The following is a 13,274-nucleotide window of genomic DNA, read 5'->3' on the forward strand; positions in this document are numbered from 1 at the left end:
GGCTGTCTTATTCAACGAGAAAGTTCGTCACGGCCTACTGCGTTCCGGCATACCTGTGTATGTCCACGCACTTCCTCGGACCAAATGCGTGCTTCTTCTCCGTGAGTTGTTATTTTGGCGCACTGTGATGCAAAGTAAACTATATGACTGATGTCAAGCAGGCAAAATAGGGGCTTGCTTGTGCAAAATAATTTTCTGGCCGCTTCATAACTTCTGAATTTCCCGAAAGGTGGTTGCGCATCTATCGGATGATTTGAACAGGCGGAAGTCCCAAATATGCAGCGCGGGTGAGGTTCTCGCCTCATAGTTGAGGCACGACGTACACCGAATGGTCGATGCGTAACTGCTTCGCAAGTTGTAGGCACGGCGGACATCCGCATGTTTGATCCGATTTTTGTTTCAAAGGCGTTCGAAGCCAGGCATGAGTATGATCGGCCTTCTAGTAACTGTAAATTTGAGCTGAGCAGATCCGACAGAATTAACGGATATTCATTCATCGATCCGGTGTCCGACACCTGCACGCTTTGATGCTCTGTACTTTGGCAGCACACCATCGTAACATGGTCTCCACTGGTCATAAGGCGGTTCCTCGTTCAGATGATGATCTTTTCATCAGAGTACACACTCAGACAATCTGAACAAGATAAGGATTTCGGCAAGGTATTGTCGCGTCTAAATGCATGAGTACATCTCATGACGAACGGCTTCCGAGAAATTTACGACAGAAGTGTAAGCGCTCGTATCTTCATGCCTTTTGCGCCCTTCAGGCACGATTATCTGTTTTACTCCAGTTCTCTGCATTGTTGATGGTAACAACTTTTGTGGCACGCCGGGACGCTCCGGAATACGATAAACCAATAATGGCCTATCCACAAGCATCCTTGACGGTCCGTCACGCGCTTGAGTATCTACAAGACAATGATCGGCTCTCGACCCAAAATTAGTCGCCGAGGCAGTGTTCATCCCCATATGTAAAACGCTTCGAGCAAAACCGTGCTTGGATGTGTGGATCCTTGGGTACCTTGTTCCGATCAGATATATTTAAGGTATAGCTGCTTACCTAACTCGGATGGTGTATCGTAAACCCAAATCCCATGCCCATGGAAGAGTAAAACATCTCCGGTCTTTACTACACGAAAATTTGACGTTGGTAACTTAATTACGCGAACCGAGCGAGGAAAGCGCGTGCCTGTAGAAGACGGACTATACGGTCAGAGACCATCGCCGTTCAAAGGAGCTGGTGAAACATATTAGGAGTACATCGCCGGTTCTGTCTTTTCACCTTATGTCCGTGCATCACACTTGATAATCGGCACGTTTTCGCTAAAAGGACAAGACGCCGCCTCCTCGAAGGAAAGGGTTCATTACAACATGCTATGGATTCTCGTATAAAGCGGCGCATATTTTGCGCAGCCAGCTGAGAAACCATTGTTTCCCCTTCAATATGGGGACAGGATCTGATACCTTCCCTCGCGGGCTGGAGAGCCTCACACCCGAGCTTCTCTCTCAAATAGCTCTGTTTACTATTTGTGACCGTTTCAAAGCTGGCCCACCATCACAACTTCTTCCTCTGTCACTGATCAGCCGATCTATTTATCGTGCACTTTGCCTCAACGATAACTACCCGCTTTTGTCTCAGGTGTTCGGTTTAAAATTTGACCTTAGTTCCTGTGGCCGACGATTCGGAGTTAACTACCTAACCACGGTGGACTTCTCCGTCGAGCTCAAGAAACGCTGTCAAGCACTGAAACGCCTTAGAGCAGGATGTTTCGATGACACTACTCTTGTGGATGACTTGTGGACCGCGCTTCTGATGATGTTTGAGAACGACGGGTTCAACGAAGTGCACCTGCTCGATTGGGTTGGTCTTCATAGCCGCCTGCTTGACATATTGCGGAAGCTGCATGCCCAGACGAGTGCGTATAATTCGTCCGTCTGGTCACTCACAATCTGGCTTCTTTGGATGACTAGTGATGAAGGTACGTCGTAGATTTCTTCTCAAAACCTGTTCAATTGATTTCTGTCTTCGGTCCTATAAGCTTCGCTTCGCGCAGAGGTTCCATTCGACAGAGATCTTTTAATGTCCGCTCTCCAACCACTTGTGATTGCAGGGAATCGCGTGAGTTGACGTTATATTATTTAAAAGAAACCCGAGCGCTCAAAGCTTAATTTACTGTCACATCAAAACTCACGGAAGTTCAGCATGAGGCCTTCTGCGCACCTGAGGCCTCTTTTGAATGTCGGAAACTTCATCTCTTAAGTAGGTACTTGGCGTCATGATCTTAGTACTCTGAAGTTGACCTAGTCATGTACTGCTCCGCAAAGCAACCAAATGCATGCCAATTATCCACTACAATCAATCATTGTTTCTTCGTATACCGTCGGCACCTCTCGCTGCCTTTCTGGCGAGCACTGCAAGGCTTGATTTCGACCAGCAATGCGGGAAAGTCGTGGGTGGATGCTCCCTCTCGCTCCCACGAAGCAGAGAAGTTGCAATCGCCCTTGGTATTACCGGACCCACCATTGAAGACATGGAGGAACTAGGCAAAATTGCGCGAGTCGCGATTCGACGCCGTGCTTCGACCACAGGGAGTACTCGAGAACACAATCTCGATGATTCGCCGAGCAAATTCCTAGACATTGACTGGTCGCGTATGATGTTATTCGAACATTCCAGTCAGACTGCCCGTCATGGGGAGGCGTTCAGAGGACAAGCGTACGTGCCTGGGAACTTGGCGGGCCCCTGGGCTGGGAAGTTCATGGTAAGCCGCTCCCCCTTCTTCCGGCGCTCTTTGAACCTGTGAGCGCTGCAACGTTACACCCCTTTACAAATTATTCGTCCTTCCCGTTCATCGGATCTCTATCTCTCTCGTGTTTTATGACTGAATGCCAGCGCGTAATTGATAAGCGGGAATACGTATTTTCACGGCAATAGCATCATAGCAATGCACTCTTCCTCTTTCCATTCTCCGCCTGTTCACGATTGGACAAGCTCAGGCTGTCCTTCTGTTTCTCAGCGGGACGTCTGCTAATTGGATCATCTTCTTTCTTTGATCCGGATTGAGTTTTACCTATTTATTTACATTCCTTTATCTATTTAGGTACCGGAATTACAGGCTTACCGCGCTCTTCTTGCTGACTCTGCCGATTTTCCTTCTTCGCGGATACCCATGTATCAACGACCTCTGTACATGCGTCTGCGGGAGCACCACTGCCTTTCGGCTGAAGCCAGTATTTCCTATAACAGCGACCGCGGAGAAGATTTTCTTAATGCGTGGCTGCCGAGGAGTTGTTCCTATCGCGAGGATGAAGTAAGTATGGGATTCGAATATGCTTATTGTTGCTGACAGAAACCCGGCTCAATTTTGTTGGCTTCCTTTTAGGATTCGGCTCAGTTAGTAGTGTATGACAAACTGTCCCGCAGAAGAGTCAAATACCATACACTCGTCCCCGTATCCGGCTTTCGGGATACACCTGGCTATTCAGACCACCGTTTGAATGGTTCTGATTCGAAGGCGAGCAACCTTCCAGCGACTTTTTCATATATAACCATTCCATTTACCATGATCTGGATAGCACCATTCTATGGGCTACAGAAACGTGCATGCTGAAGGCTTTGGAACACCGGAACATGTCAAAGATATTATAGTAACTGGCGAGGTGCGCCCGCCTATATTTAGTTGATGCCTATCCGACGCCTGACTCCCATATCCTTATTTCAGACAGATCCGCAACATGGCGATGCATGGGGCCACTTCAAGGTGCTAGGAAGAGTTCGACCCTGGGACGGACTTGTAGCTCTTCTCCGCAGTCCGGTGCGTTAGACACTCTTCCATTTTCCAGTTGATGTCCGTATGCTAAATCGAGATGTTAGGCGTTTTCTGATGAATCAGAATTGGGAACTTGGTTGTTCCGAGGATATGTATGATATCCACCTTCAATTTTCTGCCATGAGCAATTTGACATGACAGCTCTAGATCGTTGGATCTGGCATGCTCGTTGGCCGTTGGCGAGATGCAACTAGCATGAATGGCGCCTCTGAGCTTGAAGGCCCTTTCTTTATGACGAAGCAGTGAAAAACTGTTCTGGGCATCCCGTAAGTACTTTATTTGTCATATCCTGGCACGGTCTTAAATCTTTCGCTTAATAAAGAGGTTCTAGATCGTGTCGATACAGCAACTGTCAGCGACTAAATTATGTTATGCAACCGATTAGCTACAGTTATATACGAGCTGTGATGCCTTCTCCCACTCTCAATACTCGCTAATTCCAAGTCATGAAGCTTGAAGGCAAATATATGAAGGTTGTTCGACAATGCTTTTGAGCCAAGTCTGTTGATCCAAAACAGTTAAAGGACGAAATGTGCCGACCATGGCTAGTAATGCACTCGAATCCACTCATACATAATCAAACATTACAATGGTGAAAATTAAACGGCGACGAAGGCAGCTTTTAACTAAAGCTAAAACGAGCGGTTCAATAGTTGTGTCCCTGGTTCCTAAACAACCGACGAATGTCGCGGATATGGTTGTCACTTTCGCTCCCTAGTCAGCGTGAAGCGGTGCACGTTTAGAAGAACGAAGGTGCGTCAAGCGAGCTCAAGTCGACCGTGTGGCCACGGATGTACGAAGTTTAGTATTGTTTCGGCGTAAGTGCAGGAGAAGTCGGTTGCATAAAATGCAACACAGGATTCCTTGCAGGCTAGACGTTGCTCGTCAGTAATGAAGTTAAAAGGCAACAAATGTAACACCATACTTTATGAGGTAGAGGCCCCGAGGATATCGCTATAGGAGTATCAGTACAAAATTCAATGGTAATGTTTAAACATCGTACGCTTTGGAACCGTAACAGTATCATATTCCCTAATGCTATGACTACGTGCGTGTAAACATGTGAACTGACGCAAGAAGCTCATTGATATATCATTCTCACAGATAAGGCACAAGTAATACAATATCCCTGCGTGTTTACTGTCAGAAACGGTCGGAGGCGGAAAGGGGAAAGACGAACCGCTAGTCACCATTGTCTTCATAAGTTTATTAAATGATCCCGAATCGCGATCTGCAGGGATTTAGTCTGAGCGATTACAGGTTATTCTTTTGCCTACAGTTCATGACGGCTCTGGCCAGCACGAGTCCGAAAGAGACTAAGTAAGAGAAAGACAGGTACGAATAAGGATCAGCCATCTCTCAGGGTCGGCTGAAAGCATTCAGGACTCACTTGTTTCACAGCAGACAAGAGTTAGGTAACCGATCCACAAATGAGTTCCAGAAAATGCGATAATGCATCCAGAGTGGAATAGTTTGATGGGAGAGCCTGGAAAACTAGTAATCGCACTGTGTCAGTGAAGGAGAAGGACTACCTACTTTTACCGGACAAACCCTGGGTCACTGACAGGTAATATCCACCGACTGCACTGCCCTTTAGCATAAGTCACGAAGTTAATGCAATGAAAACGTGAAAAGTAAATCGGACTTACGGAACCTACGATCAATAAAACGATGCATGCAATTCTACTTTGTTTCCATAAGGCGTACGCTCTCAACACCAGTGTTACTATTTGCTTGTTATCTCTTGCTCATACAGGTTTACGAGAGCTTACGTTCTGCACAGACGTAACACGTGCATATAAACACTACATGTGGTGTATCATCATCTAAGCCTTCATGTGGAACGAGTCTCAGTAAAAAAAAACTCACTGGTGGTGACGATGGCGAAGACTTTACAGTCCTAAGGAAGTGTGATCAGTACTAGTATGATCAAAATTGCTTCGGGATTTAGTGGTTTCGATCACCTACATCATAGTTTGTGTCAGAAACAATGGCTAGAGTGGGTCAATATTCAGGAAATATTGATGCACGACTTTCGGAAGTACTCACTGTATGTCCCGAGGACTGCCGTAACCATAGGTAGATAGCGGTCGACAAGAAAGAGTACCTTGAGCAGTGAAAGCCTGGATGGCCATATAAGCTCTGTCTGTAATAAATAATTTAAGTCATCCAAGATACTATATGTTTCGTACAGTTACTCACATCTCTCTTGATACTTATCAGGCCCTCATATATCTGTTACGCAGCTAATAACTGGATATATGATGTCAAATATCCAGAGACTTACTGCAAGTGTCAGCGACGCCACTGTTGCATTTAGGGGGTTCGGCAGGGTGAATTAGCAACTAGCTGACAAGTACCTCATTAGCCAACAAACCTGTCACATACTGCCCGTAGCACGCGTTAGCAGCTCCGAAAAACTGAATGATCCGTATACATACACGGAATACAATGTCTTGGTATACATAGTCCTCTAAAATCTTCACAACTGGTAGCTGGCGAGCGGACATTTCTTGAGCTAGTTTGAGTTGACTGAGGCGGAGATACTAGGGAGTGTAAGTAGACGGACGAAAGAAACCAATGAAAAAAGACTTATGTATAAGACAGAATACATCGATTAATCATAGTAAAGTGTGAAATCAACTGATGTGCTCATTAATGAGGTAGATGTTCAATCCCATACCCAGAATCGTAGGAGTTACATCTTGTTGCGTAGACACAATCAGCGACGTGTCCTCAGTTTAGTTGGCAAATCAACGTCCATCATGTACTGTAACACAGGTGGCAAGGCTATCTCAACTGCAGTGGCGTCTCATCATGTCTGTCAGGAATAATAGTAGATGCATGAATGGAAGTTGCTCGTTAGGGTCTATGGCGTGAGTCTAGTCTTTTGTCGAAACCGTTTCCTAATAGAGTAGCAGCATATACATGTCGCTACTAGCACTGCTTGTATGACCTCGACATCACCAAATCGAACACGAAAATGTATTAGAATTTACTGCTAAGACATATATTTTTTACATATTGTGGATCCTTATATTCGCTTATAAAGTCTACATGTAAATATATTGCCTTGTCAGACTCTGCACGTTTTGGTGATGGAGTTTCTTCTGCCTTGACTGAAGCAAGTAAAATAAGCTGTTCTTCCATTTTGTCATGATCATTTCTTTTTCGGTACTTAGTACTTACTATATTTCAATAGGCAGCTCACATATAAGAGTCGTTGTTTACTTTATTATGAATTATTAATAGTATTCTGAGTTCTCATTTTTCTCACCTATATTCTTGTCCTTTAAGACACCGCCACATGTTAGAACAATCTATCTGTCATGAATACAGAGCGTTGCATAACCTACCTTCTGTGTTTAATGAGAAAAGTATATTGCAAAAACGTTGTTGATAGCAGCTTTCAGGATGTCTTTAGGAATTACTAGTGTGCTAGTCTAAAGGAGAAATCGTGGTGACTTTTTTAGGCCAGAAGTCAAGCAGGTTTTAGTATGTGCAAATTGTAGTGCCTTTTTACCTTGAAAATCTGACAATGTTCAAGTCACAAAGCTTGAAGGCAATATTTTGAAGGATGTTCATCAGTTATCTGGTCCAAGGCAGTTGAAAATGAGTGGTTTAAGGATAAATTTATGTCTAGAGCCAGTATGCACTAAATTCACATATTTTCAAGTTTCGTCACAACAAGAACAAACATTGCTTTGTGTATTACTGTAAACAAATAAGGAAAGCACTTTGACTCTATTTATAATATTTTTATAGGCCCAGTTAGATAATGACTGAATGTATGAAGTTCTTGAATCAAGAGCAATAGACGCTTTGCTTAGTTAGAAATCAGATTACGACAAAGTGTCAACAGATATACAATGCTTTGCATTGCTTCCACGCAAGTGCAAGAGAAGGCGGTTGCATAAAATGCAGCACGGGATTCCTTGCAGGCTGGTCATCATTTTCAGCACTGAAGTTATAAAGCAATAAGCGCAAGAACATACTTTATGAGATTTAGGCCCTGAGGATGCCGCTATATAGGAATATCAGGACGAATCACAATATAACATCAGAATATCGTACATCTTGGAACTGTAACAGTATCATATTCGCCAATGCTATGACTACAGTTATATACACGATATGTGAGTTTACACGAACAAACTCATGAATAAAATGCTTACAGATTAGGCACAAATAGTACAGTGACCCTATATATATCTAGTTAGGATTGTTGAGAGAAAGATAAAATAAGGGAAGACAAACCACTGGCCACTAATGTCTTCAGAAGAGTATTGAAGGACCCCAAATAGCGATCTGCAAAGGCTTAGTCTGAGAGACAATATTTTTTTTGTTCATTTACAATTCACGTATGCTCTAGCCAGTACGAGGCCAAAAGCGACTAAAGACGGGAATAACAAGCGTGAACGATGTTCAAATACCCTTAAGGTCGGCTGAAAGCATTCAGGACTCACTTGTTTCACCGCAGGCGAGACCAAGGTAGGCTATCCACAACTGCGTATCAGAAAATACGATGATGCAGCCAGAGTGGAATGCATGGATAGGGAGCTCTAATGAGTTGGTCATCGCATCAATGTCAATAAAAGAAGGTGGAATGCTCACGTTCACTAGATAAGATGTAAGACGCCTATAAGTAATACCCGCTGATTATAGTGCCCTTGAGCAGAAATCCCGAAGTTATTCAATGAAGGTGCCTGAAGTAAAACGAACTAACAGATCCCACGATAAACAGAAGGATGAATACAGTCCGGCTTTGTTCCCATACTGCATATGCCCTGAGAGACAGTGTGGCTATTTACTTGTTACCACCCATTTCATTGAAGTCGTTGAGTGCCTTACTCTCTGCGCAGATATAACATGAGCATATAGACACTGGGTATCATACGTCCTGTCAGTCAATAATCGTCGCGTGGAGAATTGCGAAACCCTACTGCTAGTGACGAACGCGAAGACTTTACAGCCCTAAACAGACCGAGATGAAGTCTGCATGCCGAAGTTTCTGAAAGCCATTAGTCACTCACATCATAGTTAGTATTAAAAACTTCTGCTATAGTATATTTAAGAATTGGGGAGGACATGTAGTGAGACATAATTTGCGTAGAAGTACTCACTGTATGCCTGGAGGACTGCCGCAACTAACGGCAGATAACGATTTATAAGATAGAGGATCTTGGTCAGCGAAAACCGAGATGGCCATATAAGTTCTGTCTGTAATTAGAACGCTCAGTCGTCAAAAGTAATCTATGTTTCGTCCAGATACACACATCTCCTTTGACATTTATCAACTACTCGTAAATCTATCAAAGAGATCAGGATCAAGATGTATAATGACAGGCTCCCAAAGATAATACCGAAAGAGTCAGTGAAGCCACTTTTGAATTTAGAAAATTCATCAGCATTTGTTCAGTGCCTGATCAGCAGCTAATTTATTTCCCGACAAACCTATTGCATACTACTCGTATTATGTGTTAAGGCTTGCGTGGTACTGAATAATCCAATACGTACACGGAACACCACCACATGACGTGCGTAAACCTGAAGAAAGTTCGCATCGGGCAGCTCGGGAGCCGACATTTCTTGAGTTATACAGAGTTTCTAGAAGAAAGAATACAAAGAAGTATCAGTACTAGCAGGACTTAAGCAAGAGTAATCGGGTCGAGGAGTGCCTGTATATAAACAATACTGTGTCAAGTGGTTGTAGTTAAGCAGGATATCGCTTTCTGTGTGATCATCAAGCAGACAACTCAACCACGCCACTGACTCACAGTAGAAAGAGTTCCCATCTTGTCCCTTAGTGACATCTTATGGTAGATACTGTGAGTTGTGCAACAGGTATCAAGACAGTGTTCGTTGTGTGCTGTGGTATAGGTGGAATAAATATCTCTGTTGCAGTAGCGTCTCATCTATCACAGCAGTCGCGGGGTAAGATGAGACATTACGAAGGAAGGAGAAGATGCTGTGGAGAGTGTGCCGCTGTGCCTTCAACCTTGGCCGATCCGCATCGCTTGTTTAGGTAGGTAAGCAACTAGTTATTAACCGAACGTCAAAAAAAGAACCTACAGAAAACCGGAGACAAGTCGTCTTTATTTAAAACATCATATTCAACAATACTAAGAGTATAAATACAGAAACTAATTACAGCAGTACTGAAACGTCAATTCTAATAATGTTAATATGCCTCCGAGTATTGACCCCAAAGCGTGGTGCACTAGCATCTACATATATTATATATCATAATACCTCTATATTAATGGTATCTTCACTCTGTTGTGGATGAAAGCAGACAGATATTCCTGCATAGTGCAAGTCTTACAAGGACAATGCATGGACCTCGAAAAACGTCAATGTCAACACAGAATTCTTCTGACTGAACAGAAGAAAAAGAATCGGACTATTGCTGTTAGACTCTTATCCTCATAATAACAGCTTTAGATGCTGGACATGTTTTCAGCACACCCCGTTGACGTGTTTTCACAACGGAGCCGTATAGTCTTCGGCTTGTATTTGATTCTAAAAGTCAGTTTTACAATTTTGCACTGACAATGTTTCCTTTCTCGGCATAAGTCGTAATATAAATATCTATGTACAAAACATGTCATTTTTCAGCTCATTACAGGAGCGCGATGAGTTTGTACAGAAGAAGAGTCTCGCTCATCCAGAGAAGACGGGGGGTCCAGGGACCTGTAGTCAAAGTAAGAAATAGTTCTATCGCATAGTATGATAGAGAACTCACAGTGTAGGCGGTTGGGACAGGGTCATAGATATCGACCGTAAGACCTGGATCATCAGGAGACACGTATCCCGGGATGGAAACTTTGCTCGGATTTGCAGAACCTCCTCCAGTGATCTGAACAAGAAACAGTTGGCCAAACACAATTAGGAGCTCAGGAGACACGCTCACGTTAATCTGGGCACAGGAGATGTACCATTGAGGTGCATCTACAACATGTAAACCGATCTGCTCAATGCGGACCAGGTATTGGCCAGGAGCTACATCGCTTGGGATGGTCGCAGTCAGCTGACTGGCGCCGTAGTCGGTGAATGTGAAGGGATTAAAGGTAGCTCCCCATTCTGCAATCTAAGAGAAAGCGTCAATTTATTAATCGTGTCACAGGCGTAGAGAAGAACAAATACTCGCCTTGAACCAGCTCTCTCCGGATCCATCCCAGTCGGCAGCGGCACCCGGTGCTTGACCGAGGTAAATTGCTGCTGGACCGTAATAGAAAACTAATGTTAGTTGCGAAGTAAAACGCTACAGAGTGACGGTGAACTTATCTGATGGTATACCGTGTTGTCGAGCTCGAAGCCGATTGTTGATCCGGCTGGGACATCGACAGTTTCAGTCGCCGGTGTCGGGTTTACATTGCAGGTGATGTCGGGTGAAGTAACATCCGTCACTGGTGAATTATTCACCGGCGTGCGGACTGCCGCAGTGGATGTCGTATCACCAGCGATCAACGTGGTCCAGATATCTACATGGAGATTTTGTCAACATACGGCCTTGCCGTGAAGAAGTGTCCGACAAGTGCTTACAATGAGCTGAAGCGCCATGAGCAGCACTAGCCGCCAAAAGCAGTGATGACGTGAACTTCATGTTGGTACGCAAGCCAGGAGCTGAATGGTACCTATCATGAAAGTCACTGCTTTATATGCATGGCCAAAGAACATTTGGCAAATGGTCGGGGAAAACAGACATAAGACTTCGGTGAAATGTTTCGCTGTACACAATTCTGCCCCATTCGCTTCGGAAAGATACATCGGAGATGTCTTGGCATTCCGCCAAATGTTTATTGGGTCCGCTCCGAACATACGAGAAATAGGGAATAACCCTGTCACGAGAACTTGACGTGCAATCGAACCAAATGACGCTACTACTGAATGACCGAGGATGTTCCTTAAGTTTCGTGATCGCAATTATAGAAGAAATAGCCCGCACTGTTAAAAACTAATTTGTCCGTTGATATGGGAACGATCCGTGGCACATGGTATTCACGCCAAAAATAAATGAACACTAGTAACCTTTCTGGGCACTCAAGAAGTTCTTGCGGAGAGAAGTGGCACATCCAACGAACAACGACGTTCGACGAACTCCGAGACCTCCTTTTATCTCGTAATAATTGTCCCGAATTAACCGGTAGGAACGATGGGGGAGTCATAAAGAGTGGGAAGTTCCCGTGCGCTGTACCAGTAAACACCCGAAACCGACACAAACGTCCGCGACTTAAAATGACGCGTTACAATGTATGCCCCTTGATTGGTAGTGACCGACGCACAAGTCGCATGTACACGACACCTTCCATTCAGCGTGCGCAACTCTGTTGGTGTCTACTTTGTAAGCAGGTTCTGCAAAATTAGCGATACTCTCATTCGGAGGTCAGCATTGATGGGAACAGTCCTCGTACACTCCTAGTGTCGGGTTGTGTCACGCCACAGAGTCGCGGCAATAGATCACCCACTACTCAAGGTTCGACCGGGGCAGTACCGCAGTGCCTTGAGTGGCGCTGAGTGGACCTGCGGGATCTCTTGATCCTGTAATGCTATACGGGCAATACTTGGGATTCAGACGACCAGCGTCGTACAATACCTGTGTACGATGATTTCTTAATTTTCCAGGCTTTGCGAGAGCCATTGTCTCTTTATGACATAACCAATCTGCCAGCTCCACATATCATCGATACAGGACCTGCATAGGTCTTAGTCAAGGTCCGGCAGTAATGAATCTGCGGCGTTAGCATGGGCTTTCTTCTATGTCATCAAGAAGCAATATGTCGTTTTCTGAAGCATGGAATGCAAACATGAAATGGTACCTCAAATTATTGACATAGCTCGTTAACGGGAGTAGTAGCAGCAGACTTTTGAATTGAGTCATCGTAGCTTTATCCGACCGACGACCACAGAGGATAAAGTATGTCCTAGACCGAGGTGATCCGAGAAACTCTCTGTACTCTCCACTCAACGTGACGGATCTTTGATTTGTTGTATAAGGTTGAACCATTTGGGTGTTGAAAACAATTGCGGGGTGCGAAGTGTGACCATGAGGCCCGTGCAGCGAACATCTAGCAGGGAAGCCCGTGCCACAACGGAGAAGTATATCCGTTGAGAGCTGTATCACGTCAACATCGTTCCAAGTTCAATAATCTTTGAGCAAAGACCAGGGATCGATGCGCGACGACGATTAAACGTGTTAGCCCCGACATTCCGGGGAAACAAACGCGTGTTACTGCCAGCCAGCGCACCGTACAAGAGCGAGTGCCGACAACATCAGAAAATCGACGTCCTACAGTGAAACGACAGCTAGAACTCGGAATCCATGGAAATAGTGCACTCCGATTACCGGAAAACATCGATTATTGGGAGTATATCGAGTTCTTTCATTTCTGCGGTACATTCACGCGGTTGGCGTAATGGGCGGACACTTCCGTCTGTGGATTT

The 13,274-nt window shown here is 44.7% G+C and overlaps 5 protein-coding genes across 5 annotated transcripts; 2 read left to right on the plus strand and 3 right to left on the minus strand.

Annotated features, from left to right (window-relative positions):
• Positions 1–11: 11 nt before the first annotated feature.
• On the minus strand, positions 12–578 carry FOMMEDRAFT_152022 (uncharacterized protein; the record flags this gene model as incomplete). The annotated part of the gene is made up of 1 exon (XM_007262922.1): positions 12–578. One exon carries the CDS (start codon positions 576–578, stop codon positions 12–14), a length of 567 nt encoding a protein of 188 aa, XP_007262984.1.
• Positions 579–1,444: 866 nt separating this feature from the next.
• FOMMEDRAFT_131573 (uncharacterized protein) lies at positions 1,445–4,076 on the plus strand (the record flags this gene model as incomplete). The annotated part of the gene is made up of 10 exons (XM_007262923.1): positions 1,445–1,979; positions 2,040–2,119; positions 2,203–2,260; positions 2,326–2,762; positions 3,102–3,311; positions 3,384–3,515; positions 3,577–3,660; positions 3,723–3,815; positions 3,875–3,922; positions 3,978–4,076. The coding sequence occupies 10 exons, from the start codon at positions 1,445–1,447 to the stop codon at positions 4,074–4,076; spliced, it is 1,776 nt and encodes a 591-aa protein (XP_007262985.1).
• A 369-nt stretch (positions 4,077–4,445) lies between these two features.
• On the minus strand, positions 4,446–6,615 carry FOMMEDRAFT_144646 (uncharacterized protein). Its single transcript, XM_007262924.1, has 18 exons — positions 6,514–6,615; positions 6,400–6,421; positions 6,272–6,342; positions 6,208–6,217; positions 6,118–6,137; positions 6,033–6,038; positions 5,880–5,976; positions 5,700–5,794; positions 5,603–5,635; positions 5,480–5,556; positions 5,367–5,421; positions 5,221–5,316; positions 5,108–5,146; positions 5,011–5,061; positions 4,933–4,959; positions 4,834–4,874; positions 4,756–4,784; positions 4,446–4,701 (listed from the first exon to the last, which is right to left on the minus strand). Coding segments are annotated over exons 8-18 (552 nt in total). The 5' UTR covers positions 5,701–5,794; positions 5,880–5,976; positions 6,033–6,038; positions 6,118–6,137; positions 6,208–6,217; positions 6,272–6,342; positions 6,400–6,421; positions 6,514–6,615; the 3' UTR covers positions 4,446–4,598.
• A 3,878-nt stretch (positions 6,616–10,493) lies between these two features.
• Positions 10,494–11,436, minus strand: FOMMEDRAFT_131574 (glycoside hydrolase family 61 protein; the record flags this gene model as incomplete). Its single annotated transcript, XM_007262925.1, has 6 exons — positions 10,494–10,523; positions 10,576–10,689; positions 10,744–10,920; positions 10,981–11,069; positions 11,114–11,314; positions 11,403–11,436. The coding sequence occupies 6 exons, from the start codon at positions 11,434–11,436 to the stop codon at positions 10,494–10,496; spliced, it is 645 nt and encodes a 214-aa protein (XP_007262987.1).
• Positions 11,437–12,876: 1,440 nt separating this feature from the next.
• FOMMEDRAFT_152026 (uncharacterized protein) lies at positions 12,877–13,247 on the plus strand (the record flags this gene model as incomplete). Its single annotated transcript, XM_007262926.1, has 2 exons — positions 12,877–12,929; positions 12,998–13,247. 2 exons carry the CDS (start codon positions 12,877–12,879, stop codon positions 13,245–13,247), a joined length of 303 nt encoding a protein of 100 aa, XP_007262988.1.
• Positions 13,248–13,274: the final 27 nt, after the last annotated feature.

Source organism: Fomitiporia mediterranea, assembly GCF_000271605.1.
Source record: "Fomitiporia mediterranea MF3/22 unplaced genomic scaffold FOMMEscaffold_2, whole genome shotgun sequence".
NCBI classification, from domain to species: Eukaryota; Fungi; Basidiomycota; class Agaricomycetes; order Hymenochaetales; family Hymenochaetaceae; genus Fomitiporia; species Fomitiporia mediterranea.

Coding starts and splice junctions, on each gene's coding strand:
- FOMMEDRAFT_144646 (XM_007262924.1), bottom strand. Junction 4,960..5,010: donor GAAGACAATGGTGACTAGCG/GTTCGTCTTTCC, acceptor GTAAACACGCAG/GGATATTGTATTACTTGTGC. Junction 4,875..4,932: donor GTATTACTTGTGCCTTATCT/GTGAGAATGATA, acceptor ACACGCACGTAG/TCATAGCATTAGGGAATATG.